Source organism: Trematomus bernacchii, unplaced genomic scaffold (genome assembly GCF_902827165.1).
Source record: "Trematomus bernacchii unplaced genomic scaffold, fTreBer1.1, whole genome shotgun sequence".
In the NCBI taxonomy this organism is placed as follows: domain Eukaryota; kingdom Metazoa; phylum Chordata; class Actinopteri; order Perciformes; family Nototheniidae; genus Trematomus; species Trematomus bernacchii.
In genome coordinates, this window is record NW_022987764.1 from 94,415 (window position 1) to 114,177 (window position 19,763).

The 19,763-nt window shown below is 39.7% G+C and overlaps 1 protein-coding gene across 3 annotated transcripts; it reads right to left on the minus strand.

The window, feature by feature from the left end:
• Positions 1–1,415: 1,415 nt before the first annotated feature.
• LOC117496656 (protein FAM219B-like) lies at positions 1,416–18,975 on the minus strand. Of its 3 annotated transcripts, none has more exons than XR_004557312.1 (8): positions 18,783–18,975; positions 17,521–17,629; positions 16,287–16,380; positions 13,726–13,803; positions 10,467–10,518; positions 7,711–7,827; positions 6,060–6,181; positions 1,416–1,557 (listed from the first exon to the last, which is right to left on the minus strand). XR_004557312.1 is itself a non-coding variant. In XM_034148373.1 (7 exons), the coding sequence occupies exons 1-6, from the start codon at positions 18,843–18,845 to the stop codon at positions 4,569–4,571; spliced, it is 510 nt and encodes a 169-aa protein (XP_034004264.1). In that variant the 5' UTR covers positions 18,846–18,974; the 3' UTR covers positions 1,416–1,557; positions 4,560–4,568. The 3 variants fall into 3 exon arrangements, 1 of the variants encoding a protein (XP_034004264.1); XR_004557313.1 differs by lacking the exon at positions 1,416–1,557 and adding an exon at positions 4,585–4,682; XM_034148373.1 differs by lacking the exons at positions 6,060–6,181; positions 7,711–7,827 and adding an exon at positions 4,560–4,682 and having other exon boundaries at positions 18,783–18,974.
• Between the last annotated feature and the right edge of the window lie 788 nt (positions 18,976–19,763).

The following is a 19,763-nucleotide window of genomic DNA, read 5'->3' on the forward strand; positions in this document are numbered from 1 at the left end:
GCTTTTCTATTTTTAAAGTTTTTGTAATTGCTTTTCCTATACTGTGGCTGCTTCTCAATGTCAAGGAAGGATCCTTCAGAGCCTCCAAATAAATAATTTAAAGGAACCTTGTTTTGACTTTGCCTCTTTTCTTGATATTTGTGGTTTATGCTACAATGTGCACCAATATGTGTAAAAGAGGTTTGCAGACATCAAGTATGATATATGAATACACATTGTATTATTGATTGGTGATGGTGATTTTATGATTTTCTTATGGCTGCTTATCCTCCAGGACTTTTTCAAGGCTGCAAACAGAAGGAGACGTGTTATGTTAGTTTAGTGGTTCTCTCCTGGAGAGATGATCCTTTTACAAAATACAGTTACTCAAGTACATCTTCGATCTTCGCAAATCAGTTATGAGTCTTCAAACAAATCGCGCTCAATTTAAGGCGGGGCCTCTCATATGACGCACACCTGCACACTTGCTAGCCTGTTCCATTCTTCGTTCTCCGAATGCTAGGAAGGATTCTTGCCTCGCCTCTGAAGGACCTGACTCGGAAGGACATGTCCTACCAAGGAAGCGTCCTCAACTTTGAGAAACAGCCCCTGTATGAGTATGACTGAAGCAAAGCCCTATAAAGAGACCACCACGAGACAATCAAGCATTTTGGACTTCCGCTGTCGCAACTCTTTCAGTTCTAGGGCTTTGGTACAACTTACTGCTTATGAGAAAGAAACAGATATCCAGGCTCCTGTCGCCATCTGGTGGTGAAGAGAAGAGCAAAGAGGGGCAAACACCTGTCTGCAAGGTTTCTATTTCATGTTCAGAAGCAAATCATTGTGTTGTTTTATTGCAATGTATAAAAGGTTAAACAATAACAAAGCACTTATATGTAAATACTGATTAGAACAACGACTGGACTTTATACTTGGTTTGTGTATATGTGAATCTACAACAATAATTAAAATGTGTACTTTAGTCGTGTTAACAAATACAACACAACTCAAATATGCACTCACTGCAGTTCTTATATAATAAATATGGATTTAAAGTCTTGTTTCTTATGTATATTGTTTCCAAAGAACAGGGGTATATCATAACTATGCAATATGTCACGAGTAATTATGGATAAGGAAATACTTTTTTAATTACAGTGTATATTTAGTCAAATATATTTAGCCACCAATGCGTTTTTTGCTCATTGCAGAGAGCAGAATTAAAATCCTTCAGCGTAGAAATGTACCCAAGTACAGAAATAAAAACAAAGCAAGTCCTGGTGACCTGAAGCTCATCAAACCAAAAGGTACAAACTGGTTCATCAACACTTTGACCAAGATAGAGAAACTATGTTTTAATCTTGTATTCATGAGTTTATTTGATCAACTTGGAAAACATGATGCATTTATATACAAAACTAAAAGAACAACACACGTTCTTAAATGATTGGTTTCTTTATTATTAGGTCCACCATTTTGTACACAACAGGAAAGCATGGATTTGATCAACAATATATAGACATATTTAAAGTGGGGAATCAGAAGAGCTCATCGTCATCTCGTTATACATCCAAGGACCTGAGGAGAGAGGAGAAGGAGACATGTTCAGATGAGAGGAAGTCAATATCCTTCATGAGCTGCTGCACATTTTAACACGCATTAACTTCCTAAATTCAGAATCAAGTTTATCACCAGGTACACACAGAGGGATTAGCTCTGGTGTATTGTGGTGCAAACATAAACAACTTCAGACCATAAGTTGCAAAAAGAGGTCAAAAATATACATTTAAATACAAAAGAACCTAAAAAACATAAAAACTAAAAGACTTGGAACACTGAATATATGTCAGACTACTGTGTGGTATATTTTAAGATAAGATCAGATAAGAAGAACTTTATTGATCCCAATGTGGGAAATGTTTGCGTTGCAGCAGCATGAAAAGACAAGGCATTGAACATTAGAGAACTTAAAAGACTAGATATATACTTTAATTTAGCCAGGACTGGATTATTAAATATGAGATTGAATATAAATGTGAAATGTACAGTGTGAGTTTGAGTCCAGTTATCAAGAGAAGGCTGTGCAGACGTTCAAACTCTAAGGTTTTATTGTCATATGCACAAAGCTACAGTGTAGACATGGCAATGAAATTCTTCTGACCTGAGCTCCTCCAACAATGCAACATATACAATAACATACAAAATAGAGCAAGAAGTCTATATACATGTAAATAGAATATGTACAAGAACAGAATATGAAATTAAAGAATGTACATTAAGACCAAATTAAATACGGTTTATTGCAGTGATAACTATTTATATAAATAAGTAGATTGCAAGATGACAGATGAATGTTATGGATGTTCTTCACAGAGCTCAGGTGTTTAACAGTCTTACTGCCTGTGGGATGAAACTGACTGAGGTATTTGAAAGGATGTGAGTCTATGTAAAAAATGTGTGGACATGTCGATCATCAAATCCATAATGGTGGTGTCTTTAAACGTGTCGTCGTATCAGTCCAAAACCCAAAGATATTAACTTTGATGTGATATAAAACAGAGCACATGCATTCATTCTATCTGTTCAGACTGTCTGGATGCACCAATCTGACTTTCCTTTGCAACTAATGCTTATGTTTCATTATTTATTAATCGTTTGGTCTGTAACAGGGATGTCCAAACTACGGCCCGGGGGCCAAATGCAAAAAGTATAATGGAATGCGGCCCACAAAATGAAACTTGAGCTTGTCTTGTATTGTACTTCTTAAATATATCTGTAAACATGTTACACAGTAGTGTTCATGTGTTAATGAGCCCACTTTCAGTCAATTAAAAACATGTTCTAACAAATCTAAGTTGATAAGAGCCCAGTAACTTATTGAAATAACAACTCTTCCTATTTCCTCTTATGATGAGCAATCTGAGGCTTCTCTTTTAAGGAATGAGCTGCTAACAAAATGAATGAAACCCTATGGAAAGCTGTCATGTAGGCTGCAGCATCATTTACTGGCATTTGATTGGTTTAGCTAACTTATAACTTCACTTATGAGCCAATAAACTTCTAGTGAGCGGCCCAGCCCTTTGAATATCTTTCTGTATGTGGCCCTCGGAGAAAAAAGTTTGGACACCCCTGGTCTATAACACACTGAATATATGACAGACTACCTTGTGTTATATTTTAAATTGGAGGGCTGTGCAGAGACGTGTGCAGAGATGTGCTAAATACATGTTTTAATGAGTGGATTCTCAGATATTTCTTTTTGAGTAACTGGTTCGTGCTTTTTGAAGAAAGACATGTGTGTTCAGTGGCGACTCGTCCTCAGGGGCAGCCCCACCTAGTGTCAGCAGAAAGTCATGAAAATAATAATAATTCCAAAAATATGCAAAAAGAATATATGTTAAAATATATGTTAAGATCATGTTTAATCATCTGATTCGTCTGTGCATTGCTGTTTTAGTCTGCGTTCTTCTACTTAGTGTCTACAGTGTGCCTATTGAGCCGTTTTGAGCGATGTGGGTCAAGCCCCGATCTAGCCCCTCACTCTCACTGTCAAAGTGAATGGGTTCTGTAAAAACTACACTGCGCATGCTCAGAGTCTTTTTCTATTCAATGTGTGCGGTAAAAAAAATAATCACCGGTGGGGCATAGTGCTGGCAACCCCACCAAACGTCATCTCATAATTCATAGCTGATTGGCTGTAAGTACGTGTGCAGCGAAAAGTGTAGTTGTGAAGAGGAGACGAGAGAGAGCAGCGTATAGCGATTATAGAGTGTCTGTCCCCCCCCCCCCCTCTCTCTCTCGATCTGAACCACGGATAGCCTACAGCTATTTGTTTACGTGTTTAAAAAAGCACCAGAAGCTATACACATCTAAGTTGTTCGTGCCCCTCCACTTTTGTACATATAAAAACGCCACTGTGTGTGTTTCAAAATGTCAAAGGCAGACATTTAAAGGGCAGATTTCAGTAACCGTGGGAAACTGACTCCAACACATTGATAGAAACCGATTTAAAAAGTGAGTTACAAAGAAGAGTAATTAGTAAATAGAGTAGGGGTGGCCAAACCTTTTTCACCGAGGGCCACATACAGAAAAATATACGAAGGGCTGGGCCCCTCAGTAGAGGTTCATTGCCTCATAAGTTCATTTATAAGTTAGCAAAACCAATCAGATGTAGGTAAGTGATGCTCGTGAGTGTTGGCAGCCCATCCCTTAAAACAGAAGCTTCAGAATGATTAAAATAAGGAGGAATAGGAACGGTGTGTTTCAAGCTTGTTATGGAAATAAGTCATTGGGCTTTTTCTTATCAACTAAGATTTGTTAGAAAATGCTTCCAGCTTTATTAGAAAAGTGGTCTCATTAACACATGAATACTACTGTGTAATATATTTGTACATATATATTTAAGAAGTACAATATAAGACGAGCACAAGTTTCATTTGTGGGCCGTATTCCATTATACTTTCTTTATCTGCTGAGGTTTGGAGACCCCTGATGTAGAGTCATTTCTGGGGTGAAACTGTCCCTGAGACACGTGTGCAGAGATGTGCTAAAAACACATGTTGTAATGAGAGCATCGTCACCTGGAGGGTCTATAACTTGTCCATGCCGAGCTGTTCTGGAGTGGAGATGCCGAGCTCTGACAGCGTGGGCTGCAGCTCCTGGATCAGGTACGGGTAGATCTCTTTGTGGGGGCCGGCTTTGTCCTGAAAGACACAGAGGAAATAACAAATGAAGAGGATGTTGTTATGGAGAACACAGCGTACACTACTTACAGCGATCAGCAATACATATGGACTGAAGCCCTCCTTTAGGATTGGTTTAAACAACAATTAGCATCTAGTCATCAAATAAACAACAAGTCTTTCCATACACAACACATGGGAATACTACGGTGATAATATTGTTCTCTACTTCAATCCATTATATTGCACCATGAGATTATTAAACACCTGCACTTTCTAAAGAACATCCATAAACATTCACCTGTTTGCATCTTGCTAATTATGTATCTAATATATCAGATTCCATGTACTTGTATATAGACTCTTCTTGCACTATCTCTATTCTATTTGTATTTACTTGCACATCTCAAATCATTCTCTCGCACTATTTTATTCATCTTTCACTCAGAAATGTTCCTAACAGAGTGAATTGACCTAGAAGCCTCTCAGTGGGCACCTTGCTTCCCTTGTTGCCTCCTTAAGGAAACACTGGACCATCCTTTACGAAAGATAAGTGTTTATGTATATATATATTCCATAGAGTATTATTTATTCAAAGCCGTTATATACAATGATACTAAATGGCTTTCATGCAACCAATTAGCTTCACACATTTATGAAACCCTCAAGAAACAACATGCTATGCACGGACTCAAGTATCTAGATGTGCTTTTAGTGGCTTTGTAGTTTCCCCACAACAGAGGCACATCCAAAACACCCTCCGTCTCATCATAACGTCTCCCAGTGTCCTGATGAATTCTCCTTCACTACTTCCTTTAATCCCAGATCATTATGTTATTATACCAGAACAGTTTCATCCCACAGGCCATCAGACTGTTGAACACCTGAGCTTTGGAAAGAACATCCAGAACATTCATCTGTTTGCATCTTATAGACTATTCTTGCACTAGTTCTATTATATTCTATTGTATTTGTATTTACTTGCACTCTTTACTACTTTTGAATCCAGGCTGAAGACTTTTCTTTTTGCCGCTGCTTTTAATTGAACTTTTCACATCTTACCTTTTATTCATGTCCCTGTGTTATTCATGTTTTAATATCTTTTTAATGTTTCTACTGTGTTTAATGCTCTTAATGTCTTTCATGTTTGTAAAGCACTTTGTATTCCCTTGTGTTGAATGGTGCTATATAAATAAACTTGCCTTGCACTATTTGATCTGTTTTACTGTGTTTCGCTGTTGGAGGAGCCTCAGATTTCCATTGACATATCTAAACTGTAGCTATGTACACATGACAATAAAAGCCTTGAATCTTGAACATTCTCATGGACATTAAGTAAGAGTGGTTAGGAAGAGACATAGGGCCTCATTTCTTCCACAATTCGATAAGTGATCTCACCTTAACGGCCTCCAGGATACGGATGGCGCTGGCCATGTCGTTCAGTCTCCGGCACGCTCTGAGCGCCGAGTCCACGGTCTTAGCCTCGGGCACCAGGTCGTACCCGATCAGGGTGTTCATGCCTTCAGGGTTACATTCATTACAAAAACAAATGTATTACTTCAAAGAATTAGCAATCATTAGCAAGAGTCGTCTGAATTTAAGGTTCATGAAAAATACTTTAAGACAATTTCTTGTGGAGAAGATATTCGTCAGCTTTATTGAAGAGACTCAAGGTCCATTTTTAAAAGACATACACTTCAATATAAATTAAAAAAGTCAGTTATACCAATGTTTCCACAGAGGTGACTGGTATCGTACTGAGACGAGGATTTGACAGCAGCATAATGACACATTCATAATATTGCCACAAGCCATTACAAAACATGAAATGGGACAATAAATATAATATGCATATTGTATGTGTGTGTCTTTGGTTCTTGAGTGCATTGGACCGTCAACCTAGTTATTTAAAAATGTTGAAGGGATCCTTTTTCAGAGTGTGGTGCGTTCAGGGACCCTCAGTAACTTTGAATATATCTGTGTGTAGTTCAGAGTGTGGTGCGTTCAGGGACCCTCTGTAACCCAGCAGTGTGTGTGTGTAGTTCAGAGTGTGGTGCGTTCAGGGAGCCTCAGTAACTTTGAATATATCTGTATGTAGTTCAAAGTGTGGTGCGTTCAGGGACCCTCTGTAACCCAGCAGTGTGTGTGTGTAGTTCAGAGTGTGGTGCGTTCAGGGACCCTCAGTAACCCAGCTGTGTGTGTGTGTAGTTCAGAGTGTGGTGCGTTCAGAGAGCCTCAGTAACTTGGACTATATCTGTGTGTAGTTCAGAGTGTGGTGCGTTCAGGACCCTCAGTCACTTTGAGTATATCTGTGTGTAGTTCAGAGTGTGGCGCGTTCAGGGACCCTCAGTAACCCAGCTGTGTGTGTGTGTGTGTGTAGTTCAGAGTGTGGTGCGTTCAGGGACCCTCAGCCACTTTGATTATATCTGTGTGTAGTTCAGAGTGTGGTGCATTCAGGGACCCTCTGTAACCCAGCTGTGTGTGTGTGTGTGTGTGTAGTTCAGAGTGTGGTGCATTCAGGGACCCTCAGTAACTTTGATTATATGTGTGTGTAGTTCAGAGTGTGGTGCGTTCAGGGACCCTCAGTAACTTGGACTATATCTGTGTGTAGTTCAGAGTGTGATGCGTTAGGGATCCTTTTAGTTTTGTTTTGGGTTATTTATTTAATATTATTCATATATTTTATTTAGCTTGACCTGGTGTTCTCATCTAAATGTCCTGCTGTGTCCTTTATTTGCATCTCTTGCCTGTACTATATTTAGAATAAGCAATAATAAGAAGAGCAACCATTATATTGCACCATTTTATCCAAACAATACACACAGTTTTGTTAAAAGTGGGAATAAAACCCAACTCCTAGAAACATTGGGGCTTATAACAACCAGAACACTTTTCCAGATTGACTGAAAATAGGTCTAACTTTTGACAGAATGTATTCTTTTGTCCACACTTTTCAATGAAACCCCAACTATAACCATAACATGAACCACACTATTAACAACAGAGCGAGGACACATCATCAGAAGATATTTAAAAAGCACAAAGGTACCTTTCCTCAGCTCCCAGGCATCGATGTCAGGTTTGCTGAAGTACGTCACCCAGCCGGCGTCAAACTCCTCGTCCGTCTCCACCCGGCCGTGGGAGTAACATCTGGAGTCCAATGGAGCTGAAAACATGACATACAGAGGTTCATTTACAATGTTTTTAAATAATACAAGACACAAATATTAGAGTTATTGCGTGCCTATTGATTTGAGCACGATCCGTGTATCCATCATTTCCTGGTCTTCTCTAGAGACCCACAGTGAGGGGACAGAGAAGAACGGAGGTCGTTCTCCCAGGAGCTGGGGAAAACCAGGGTGTCCTCACAGATTGTGAGAAGAAAGCCCCCCGTGGTGGTGGATGGTGGGCCGGACCCTCAGTGTCCTCTCCACTTTCAGATGAAGGGTCAGAGGAACTCAAAGAAATGCTGGACTCCAGAGAGCATTCAGTGTCAGACCCCCCCTCGAACCTTGTGTCTTCTTCAGATGAGTCCTGCAGCTCGCTGGCAGAAGAAGGCTGCAAGATTATTTCTGAAGTCTCTTCTGCACTGAAAAGCTTCTTCATTTGAGTTCCTTCTCTTTGCTCCAGGTCTTTCTCCTTCTCTGCTCACTAATGAAATAAGCCCTTGGTCAAACTGCATGTTTATCTTTGGCAGCCAGGTGCATAAACACACTAACAGTTGTTTTTGAGTAATCAAGCAGCTCTTCAAAGACACATCAAACACATCCCTCAAAAGATGGCCTTTTTTTCCCATGAAATGATCTGTGCATGCTTACAGATTCTCACACACACACACGGAGAGGGAGGAGAGGTGTGTGCTGTTTGTGCACAGGCCTAAAAAACTGTTGTTCTATCACCTGAGAGCACCAGGTCACATGCTGCAGGACCTGCTAGTCTGCTGCTGGAAATGACACACACACACACACACACACACGCGCATATACACACACACACGCACACACATATACATACACACACACACCACTCTCGGGGCCCCCTGGTAGTCACACGGCTCCATAATATAACTGGCAAAGATGTAAGAATGTCATGCATCGGCCTACAGTGGGAAAATGGTGTAATCTGTTGGAATAGAGTAGAAATATCAAATATCACTACTTTTCTTCTAAATGAAATGCTGACATTACAAAATGCATGGTTTTATACTGCAATGGCAGTGAGATCAACAAATGTGGTCTGAATGGAAGTCAATGAGGCATTTTTGAGAGAAATGAAATAATTAAAATAATGAAACAGGCATTTAAAGGGTTAAAATCCTGACAATGATTGAATGTTTGGTAGTTTGGAGTACGTGAGAAGTTGTTTATGTGATTCATGAAAAAAAAGTAGAAAAAGATATTGATGTATGATGATTTAATAGAAGTTGTTTTGGGCGTGTACATTTTTGCCACGAAGGTGTCCAGAGGTAGTATCTGACACTACGTAAAAATTAATAATGCAGTGAAATCAATTTTGTTGCTAATCTTTGACACATCCCAGACTCTAATAACCACCAAAGTTTCATCCCTCTAATTATTATTATATTGAAAGAAATTCATTTTTTGTCTTTTTTTTTTAAAGAGAAATTAAATAATTCAAATAATGAAACAGGCATTTAAAGGGTTAAAATCCTGAAAATTATTGGATGTTTGGTAGTTTTGAGCACGTTAGAAGTTGTTCAAGTGATTCATGGAAAAAAAAGTTTAATAAAATATTGATGTATGATGATTTAATAGCAGTTTCTATGAGCGTGTACATTTTTGCCACGAAGGGGTCCAGAGGGTGCAAAATGCATCACGAGAGTATACAAAACATGTAAGAGTAAACGACATTGGATTTCAAAAATTTGACTCAAAAGAAGACTTCTTGCAAAAATCCATGCCAAAAGCTGTAACACAGCTGATATGAACCCCAAATCAAAGAAAAAAAGTCAGGAAAAATGTACAAAAATGCCCGAGGAGGGCACAAGGGTTAAGTACACATTCTAGTTACTTCTACAGTAATGTGAGGAAACAAGAAAGACTGATTTCTGCTAAACGGCCGGGAAAACCACCCGACTACATATCTGAGCAGGGTGTGTGTGGGTGTGTGTGGGTGTGTGTGTGTGTGTGTGTGTGTGTGTGTGTGTGTGTGTGTGTGTGTGTGTGTGTGTGTGTGTGTGTGTGTGTGTGTGTGTGTGTGTGTGTGTGTGTGTGTGTGTGTGTGTGTGTGTGTGTGTGTGTGTGTGTGTGTGACTGGTTTCATGCACAGTGGTGATATGTTATGATGCAGTACTGCACTTCTAATCGACACAGTGTTTTTTTAATTGACTCAACATTGATAACACTTTCCCCTAAATTGCTCCTGTGGGGATTGTACTCCACAGTATTGAGTGTATGTAAGTCACTTTGGATAACAGTAAAAATTCATAAAAACAACACACTTTAAATATATAAAAGTCTAACAAGTGACATCTAATGTACTTTTTAAATATAATTAGTTATACTTTTACTTCAGTAAAGGATCTAAATACTTTTTTATATAAGTATAATGTGGTGTTGCGACTGTCAGACAAAAACAATCTTAAAATAATGAACCAGTTTTACACCGTGCAGAAACCGTGTGCTGACAAAGGGATGGATTGCACAGAAGTCACAAAGATGCAAATAGAGAAATGAAGCCCATCTTTGAACATATTTGCATGAACAGGAAACACACTCATAGTCACTTGGCCAGTTCGACTGCATCGTGAGGGAAATATGTGAAAGCATCTGAAGGAGAACTCACCTCGGCTGAAGAGTATCCCGAAGAGTACTGCTCAAAATCTATCTCCTCGTCACTGTGAAGACAAGCAGGAAGTTCTTTAAATCCGTCTTCAAACACACTGATGTACTTCAAATTATTCCAATATAATAATAATAATAATAATAATAATAATAATAATCCTTATATTTATTATAGCGCTTTATCAATGACTCAAAGCGCTTTAGAAATACACATTACACATACAGATCATACATGTAATGGTCTACTGTGGACAATACCCACAGGAGCAAGTTCAGGTGAAGTGTCTTGCCCAAGGACACAATATGACATTGTTTTTTAAATGGAGGATTTTCTGATAAAATGCAGGTTTTTAGGAGCTTTTTGTTTTGGTTTATTATGTTTTAATCTCAAAAACACAGAGAACTCAATCAAACAGTGTTCCTACATCAAAACTCTCCCAAAAGGAAGTCACACTGCCTCAAATGTAAACAAAAAAAAGCACCTTACAGTCTTAATAACTCAAGGATTATATATATATTAAATACAAAATCAAATACGGAAGGGCGTCAAAAGAATTAGGAATGTATGGAAAGACTCTCTTAATGTATCAAAGTGTTGTCTGATTAAAGTGGATTTAAATCCCTCTTTTCTCCAATAAAGAACTAAACAAACACTACATCTCTCAAACATGTGGAATAAAATGTGAGTTAAGGTGATTTCTAATCCCTTAGGGTTCCTCTATCAGCCCAAAAAGACCAAGAAAGTCTTTATGTTTGTTTAGAAAAACATTTAAGGAGTATCCTTTGAGTGCAAAATGCAATTTGGAGTCGCCTGTTTACAGCCAGCTCTTTGCATGGTACAACAAAACCAAATGAAAGCTCAGCGCAAGTTCAATCAGGAAGACCAAGCTCTTCATTCATATTACATGTCATTTCAATCCTCTCTCCTCCCTCATTAAGTGATCGGGTGTCACTCCCCAGCTAACCAATCTCTCCTCTCTCCATTCTCACAAGCCTATCATAGCTCCCGCTAATCCCTTTATATCTGCTCTTCCCTCTGTCAGCTGTCAGTTCAGGTGACAATACGCAACCCTCCTCCACCCATTTCGCCTCCCGTCTCCTTCAGGACCAAGCTAAGGCTGCTTTTACACGGGAACGTTTGCGTTTATGCACAGTATGCGTTTTCAAAAAAGTCTTCCGTTCACATGCATTCGTTTCATTTAACGTGTCTGTTCAAACGAGACCGCTGGACACGCTGTAGTACATATGCCGGGACTGTAAGTGGCGCTGTAACTTCCGCCACAAAATACACCAAAAGCAGCGAAGAAGACCCCGGAGCAATGTTGCCATGGCTACCCTTCTGTTTATGCCCCGCGGTGGATTTAGCAACATGTAGTGGTTCATGTAATTCTCCATGTCCACTTGTTGCTGATGGTTGTGGTAGAGGAGCTGTAGATGTTGCACTAACATCTGTAGCATGGTCATTAGCAGTAGCACTAGCAGTAGCTACTGGCCATGCTACAGCAGTGAGCAGCAGAGGCAGGGAGAGGTGGGGCTATCGTTATTTTTTCAGGAAATATTCGTATAGAGGTGATTACACGGACTCGTTTGACCCCCCAGAGAGTTTCGTTTGCAAATCTATCCACCTTGGGACCCGTTATCGTTTGTGGGGTCCGTTCGTTACGGCCTCGTGTAAATAATAGGGCTATACGTAAGAGAAACTATGCAGATACAAGCCGTTTCGTTCTCGTGTAAATGTGGCCTAAACCTTCTCCCTTCAGTCCGTTCTCACCTACTTATCACCACCACCAGTGTCTAGACCCCGGGGGGTTTCATCGGAGCGGTTCTTCCCCTCCTGAATGATTACCCTGCAAACTGGGGCCTAATCGCCAAACACCATTCCATTCTCCTGTTATAATTCTGGCAATCATTATTACATTCATATTACGTGTCCCGTAATAAATATGTATTTCATACATCAACGTCTCTCCTGATTGAACTAGAGATGGAAGACCAAAAGACGGTCCAATGAAACTCACCTACTTTAAACACTTAGACTTTATAGAGTTTTGGATATGTGCAGATATTGCAACACCAAAGCTGGTTGAACCTGTCTGAAAACTTTAAAAACAAAAGTCTATTTGCATGTCTGCATGTCAACAGGAGTTTTAGAATAATATTTACTTCCATTACTCATGAGCTATTAGACAGTCTTTTTTTATATATAAGGGCAAAAATTGAATATTCTGTGCATGAAAACTCTCAACTGTATCTCTACTAAGGGACACTAGAGCTGGACACATTCTAGTAAATTCCAAGGTGACATGTTCTATGGACAGAATGTAAAACGCTAAGTAGATCAGTACGTTATTCAGGGTTCAGGCAGAGGTGGGAAGAAGTGGAGTACAAATACTTCGGTGCTTTTTTCTGGTATCAGTACTTTACTTCACTACTTATCTTTCTGACGACTTTTTACTTTGACTTCTTACATTTTGAACACAAATACCTGTACTTTCTACTTCTTACATTTTGAACACAAATACCTGTACTTTCTACTTCTTACATTTTGAACACAAATACCTGAACTTTCTACTTCTTACATGTTGAACACAAATACCTGTACTTTCTACTTCTTACATGTTGAACCCAATACCTGAACTTTCTACTTCTTACATTTTGAACACAAATACCTGTACTTTCTACTTCTTACATTTTGAACACAAATACCTGTACTTTCTACTTCTTACATTTTGAACACAAATACCTGTACTTTCTACTTCTTACATGTTGAACACAAATACCTGTACTTTCTACTTCTCACATTTCCCAAACAGGCTGGTTCCTTTAGTTTGAATGTGTGTTTGGTGGCGTGATCATTATTATTTAGAGTCATTGCGTGCCTATTGATTTGAACACGATCCGTGTATCCATCATTTCCTGGTCTTCTCTAAAGAAGAGGGACCAATGAAAACGTTGTCATGTTGCCGTTGTTCAGCATGGAAACATTCATTAGCTAACAATGACATTATTGTTCTATTAATATAAAGGGAGGTCAGGTACTCTTTAAAACAGCTGCTAGTTATGGGTACTTTTTACTGAAGTACATTTCAAAGCCCTCTTTACTTTTACTTGAGTAAAGAAGTTTAGTCAGGACTTCTACTTTTACCAGAGTATTTTTAAACACGAGTATCTGTACTTCTACTTGAGTAAAGGATGTGTACTTTGCCCTCTCTGGGTTCAGGTGACTGCCTTCAGTAGGAATTGAACCCTGTGAACCTCACCTGTCTGAGTCCAGAGCCACTAAACTGTCCCCAGCATGTTGACTCAGAGCAGCGTAGCCCTTGTTATACTTCACCGTCCTGGAAGAAGAAACCAGAAAATGTTTTAAAAATCGTGCAAAACAAACATCGTTAACCCTCTGAGACCCACGGTCCCAAATATCACGTCATCTTCAAAGCATAACTCATGAACAGAAGAAGTTAGAAGCTTCTAATCACTTCTGGCACAATCCCAACAACTGTGTGCAATTTTCTGTGTTGGATGTTTTTTTTCAATATTATGGTTCGAAGTTCTGTTTAAGTTACAAATTCAAGCTCCGTTTTTAGTCGTTTTTTTGTTTTATGGGCAAATATCCCCCATTATAGTGTATAGAAGTCTTTAATGAGTAACATATAACATTACCTGAGGTTGTGCTGATTTCTGCGATGTGTAAAACTTGATTATCATTGTAGCCATGCCTCATACTGCTCATACCCCTCTATTACAGCCCTGTTCCAAACAGACTGATTCTGCTTTAAAGTGGACCTATCATGCTATATTTGATACATATATTGTCGGGCCATACCTATATAAAACATGTCTGTGAAGTTTTTTTTCAAAATACCAAACAGATCATGCATTTTAGCCATGCCTCATTTCGCTCTATTTGCTCTTTTTCAGCCCTGTTTTTGCAAGGGCTGATTCTGTGGCAAATGAGCTGCAGCTGACCACGCCCCCCTGCAGAAGAGGGGGGCGTGGCACGGCCCCGGCACGAGCGTCATGTTACCATGCTTGCTGTGAATACGAGAGGACGATAACGGTCGTATCCGCTACAGTTCTCTATCAGATAGACGGTTCGGCCACACGAGGCCGACACGGAAACGCAGAAAACGATAACGATAACGATAACGGGTCCCTAGGTGGGTAGATCTGGGGAGGCAACGCTCTGGGGGGCAAACGGCTCCGTGTTTACGCCTATACGATCATGTCCTGATAACGAAGAAATAGCCCCGCCTCTCCCCGCCTCTCCTGCTCAGATATCAGCTGCTGGGCTGTCAGAAGAGGGGGAGGAAAAGAGACGCTCCGTTTCGTATTCTTATATTATTATATAGAGTCGTTATCAATTTGTTTTAAAGCTCAATAAATAACAAAGAAGACCTCTGACCGGCACTTTTCTAATTTTGTCCGGAAGATTTAAACTTTAACGGACATGTTGACCGGCGAAAAATCTAACTGAAACTCTGCTGCACGGTCCTCTCGTCCCTTGGAAGAGGCGGAGAGGTGGGTGTTTGTCATCTGCTGGTGGACTACCGGAGAGAATTACAGCCGGAGCAAACGCTTGCCTCGGGGAGGGAGAAAAAGAGCCAGAGCGTCCACAGCGGAGAATAAACAGAAGGGCAACCATGCGCGGGAAGTCTACTTCGCTGCTTTTGTCGCAGACTACAGCGCCACTTACAGGCCCGGCATATGTACTACAGCGTTTTGTTTTTTGACACTTGGTGAGTTCCCTGACACACCGGGGACACATATTTATGTAAAAAAGACATAAAAAAGTGCATTTTGCATAATAGGTCCCCTTTAACTTCTGTACGTACCACTTAGAAAAGCATTTGGATTGAAGTGATGCTAATGCAGTAGTGATGGGAATTATGGCTCTTTGAAGGGAGCCGGATCTTATGGCTCCGTTCCTTTCAAAGAGCCGTTCAAAAGAGCCGTTCAAAAGAGCCGTTTTTTTTAAGGTTACTAGGTTTATTTGCAAAATAATCACCAGGATAATGATTGACTGTATTGCCAGACCTAATGTCAATAATCGGCATTGTAAACATCACACAAGGTGGCGCCATATCCATGTCATCATGTCAGTGAATGTACTTTGAATTTACCCTCTGTATGTGTTAAGTAAATAAAGTTGCCTTGCCTTGAATGAAATTCATGCAACTCTTAATATTAGATACTGTGTTTTTAAGTGGCGATGGAGATTATTTGTTGATCCTGCTTTAAAGGATATTTTGCCTTTACAAATGGTGCGCTTTATCACTGCCTGGGTTTTGGTTGAAGTGAATCCAAATGCTGCTGCGTTTTCGCGTTTGGCTCATTTTCCATCCGAAAAACACGTTGTCTACCTGTCCTGTACCACTTGTTATGACTTCTCTCTCTCGCGTATTCCGTTAAGACCCACCCCATCTCACTCCTCGTGCTGAAACCTACCAAACAGAGTAGGGGCGGATCTTCACAGAATACGTTTGGGGAACAAAATCAAGCTTTTTAAAAGGCGAGTGGATTTTGGCAGGCAGTGAGTGCGGACCAACGATTGAACGATAACAAGAACGGCTCTCACCAAGTAGGACTCGGTTCCCCTCGTTCGTACCAAAGAGCCGTTCAAAAGAATCGGCTCGTTCGCGACCGACACATCACTATAATGCAGTAGCTTTTAATCTGGTTAGGGTTATAGACAGGAAGTGTATCTGCAGGACTCTTGCTTTTTGAGTTGGTCTCTTCACGGTTGAATGCACTTATTGTCAGTTGCTTTGGATAAAAGTGTCAGCTAAATGAAATGTAATGTAATCTTCAAACGTCTCCTCACCTCTTGGCTCCTTGTCGGGGCTGATGCACCACAGGGGGTCCTGGAGAAAGAGCTTTCTTCTTCAGGGCTTTCCTCGCCATCTCCCTGTGTTTCTCTGTGGAAAATAAACAGACGTGTGTTTTTAGTCTAGTTTAGAGTCCTGTTGTGAACCCAGAAATGTTGAGTACCCCATTTTTTAAGATAGAAATGTAAAGTACGGGTTTCCAGCACATAGAAAACAATTTAGGAGTGCTTTGGGGGGTTATTGAGGATGTTGAATCCAATTCTGACATTTTCAGGATCATAAGTGGCACTTTTAACCTGAAAGAGGCCATATTTGTAGTCCTTAAGGCAGGGGTGGGGAACCTTTTTCCTCTCAAGGGCCATTTCAATTTTTTCAACATCCTCCGAGGGCCGTACAAATTATTGACCTCTGCTTAAAAATACAAAAATCACAGCCCATTCATTTGGCCTTTCTTTCATGCTGTGCAAAGAAAAAGCAACCTCTTAATCCAGATATCTTACCATGACTCGCGCATGCATTCACGTGCACGGTGTGGCATGACCACCAAAACAGAAAGATATGGACACAAGATGTGTGCAAATGTATTTAGTTTCCTATCCATGTAAACATGATTTAAGTGGGGGGTGGACCTAACCTGCTCTAGGGGGGTCCGGGGTGCATGCTCCCCCGGGAAGATTTGTTTTTAAATGTTGAAGTTAAAAGCATTAATCTGGTGCACTTTGAGAGCAACATTAGGAGATCTATGGATACATATCTCAACAGCCATATGAAACAGAACTGTAAACAGATTTTATTTCTCTTTATGGATATTTACAAATCACTCTCCTTTCAAACTGTATTCTTGTTTATTAATAACAACTTTATTTTACTGTCATATAGTATTTTATACCTGTTTACTTCATTCTCTTATTTTTTTATAACTTTAATGATCATATAAAGATGTGCCTTTACCTCACTGGTTGTAGAAAAAGCTTCTTATATTCGTTAGCATAGCTAGCTAACCAGATGCTAATAACAACAAAGTTATTGACTGTATGATCAGTATGACAGATGAACAGATCGCCACTGGGCTTTCAACTAAAGAAAGCTCTCCTCGTGTCTCTCCGAGTCCTGTTTCCAATTGCTTCAGAAGTTTCCCCCACAATAACAACCATTATAATCTGACCAACACACAGGCGTTATATAATAGTTAATAGAGTTTGTAATGACGGGTGAAGAAATGCTGCTCACGTAGTTTGAGGTGTATTGCTGGAGCTCTCGACATGATGTAAGGTCCTCTTTTCTCCACTGGCCGGATGCCTCCGTCAGCTGTTTTAGGTCTGGTGCCATTACTGGGTCCCTGAGGACGGAGGAATTGAGAACAATCTGTACATTAATATATGTTTGGCAGCTAAATAATCATAATAATAAAGCATTATTTATATAGCACTTTTCATACAACACGTGCAGCTCAAAGTGCTTTTTACAAAATGAATCTGAAGCCAGTCCCCAACTCCGGGGACTTCCGTCCGGGGACTCCGGGTGGCAATATACGCCGTGAAGTTGTTTGCGGCCTGCCAGTAAACCCAAATCAGAAGTAGAAGAAGTGACGTCAGCGGCTTCATTTGCCTAATCCTTCCCCAGGAACTTATTCCGGTGTGAACGCGATCTGTACTTAGTTCATGAGAACTAAAGAGAACTAAGTTCTCATGAACCTTTGTGGGGAAAGTACTGCGGTGTGAATGCGCCTACAGTATACAAGTACTTTTAGTACTTAATTTGGAGGCAATACTTTTTTAATTCAGGACTTTTACTTATAACATAGCATGTTTTCTATTAAGCTACTTTTACTTAAGTTAGAAATCCAATTAGTTCTTCCACTTCTACATAAGTTACTCCATAACTGTCTCTAAATAAAGTGAAAACTCCTCCAGATGTCCCCAGCAGTTCTGTTTATGGAATAAGAAACGATAACACTGTAGGTGTTTATGGGCCAACTATATAATGTCACTTAATGTCAATCAAACTCAATCTTAGCATTGTTTTACGAAAAAGAGAAACACTTCATTTTGTAAACACGACTAATATAAACAACTGTCAAAATCCCAGGCTAAGCTAATCAGCTAGCAGCTAGCCTATGGATGTATAAAGAGACAGAGGCGTTCATTCCTATGAGAGTTGCTCAGTGGCGCTTGAAGCCAAAAATAGAGCGAGTGTAGGTTCAGAAAGTACCCGGATATAAGCCCAAGGCGCATGCGCAGTCTGAGTTTTATTATAAACTTTAGCTTTTGTGTCGTTGTTCCACATAACTTGCCAGGATTTAATTATTCATCGTGCTTTATTAATTATTATACTTCAGTTTGCTGCTGTAATATAGCTGTTTTTATACCAGTGACATCCTTGAAGTTGTAGTACTGCCATTTGGCCACTACGCCCATTCATAAAAACCGTCTTCAACTAGCCTCCCAGTTTCTATGTACAAGTTAGCGTTAGCTATCTTTAGCAGACATTACCGGGAAGACTTGCGGCTCCAGCAGGGTGTCCTTCTCCGGTTCCTCTATGATGTCGTTCATCATCTTGTCGGTAGTTGTCACAATTTATTCCACAAAACAGCCATGGTGGGACTTTGTTGCTCTTCTCCTCGGGAGCAGGGAGGCACTTCTGTCAGCTAATGCATGAGTGAAAAGGTTCCATACTACTTCCGGGAGAAGTTTTTCAAAATAAAACATGAGAATAACTGACGTAGCAGGGAATTGTAAAGAGGATTATTTCAACCAATCAGAGGTGGAATAAGTACTCAGATCTTGTACTTGAGTCAAAGTAGAAGTACCACAGTGTATGAATACTCTGTTAGAAGTAAAAGTCCTGCATTCATACTTTTACTCCACTACAAGTTAGAAGTAAATGGTGTACTTTTACTCCACTACATGTATTTAATACCTTTAGTGACTTTACAGATGTGGATGAATGATGTGAAATATAATCAAGTGTTAAATCAGACTTTAGTTCCACCTGGAGTAAATTCACAAGCTACCCTGCAGTATACAAAGTCATTCAAACTAGCTGCACCTTTACCAGCTTTGAGAACACTTTAATGATCAATCATTATGAAACATATCATATATATTATTCTGAAATGGACCAATCTGCACAATCATTACTTTTACTGTCGCTACTTTAACTATATTTTGATGATAATACTTTTCTACTTTTACTTGAGGAACATTTTGAATGCAGGACTTTTACTGTAACAGAATATTCCTATACTCTGGTACTTCTACTTTTACTCAAGAACAATATCTGAGTACTTCTCCTTTTACTCAAGTACAATATCTGAGTACTTCTACTTTTACTCAAGTACAAGATCTGAGTACTTCTACTTTTACTCAAGTAAAATATCTGAGTACTTCTCCTTTTACTCAAGTACAAGATCTGAGTACTTCTACTTTTACTCAAGAACAAGATCTGAGTACTTCTACTTTTACTCAAGAACA

Bases quoted from the DNA above. Each gene is read 5' to 3' on its own strand.
- LOC117496656 (XM_034148373.1), bottom strand. From the start codon at position 18,845: ATGATGAACGACATCATAGAGGAACCGGAGAAGGACACCCTGCTGGAG. The intron at 10,519-13,725 runs GTGAGGTTCACA...TTGTCTTCACAG, and splicing joins GTGGCTCTGGACTCAGACAG to TGACGAGGAGATAGATTTTG. The intron at 4,683-10,466 runs GTGAGTTCTCCT...TGTGTCTTTCAG, and splicing joins CGGGATACTCTTCAGCCGAG to GACAAAGCCGGCCCCCACAA.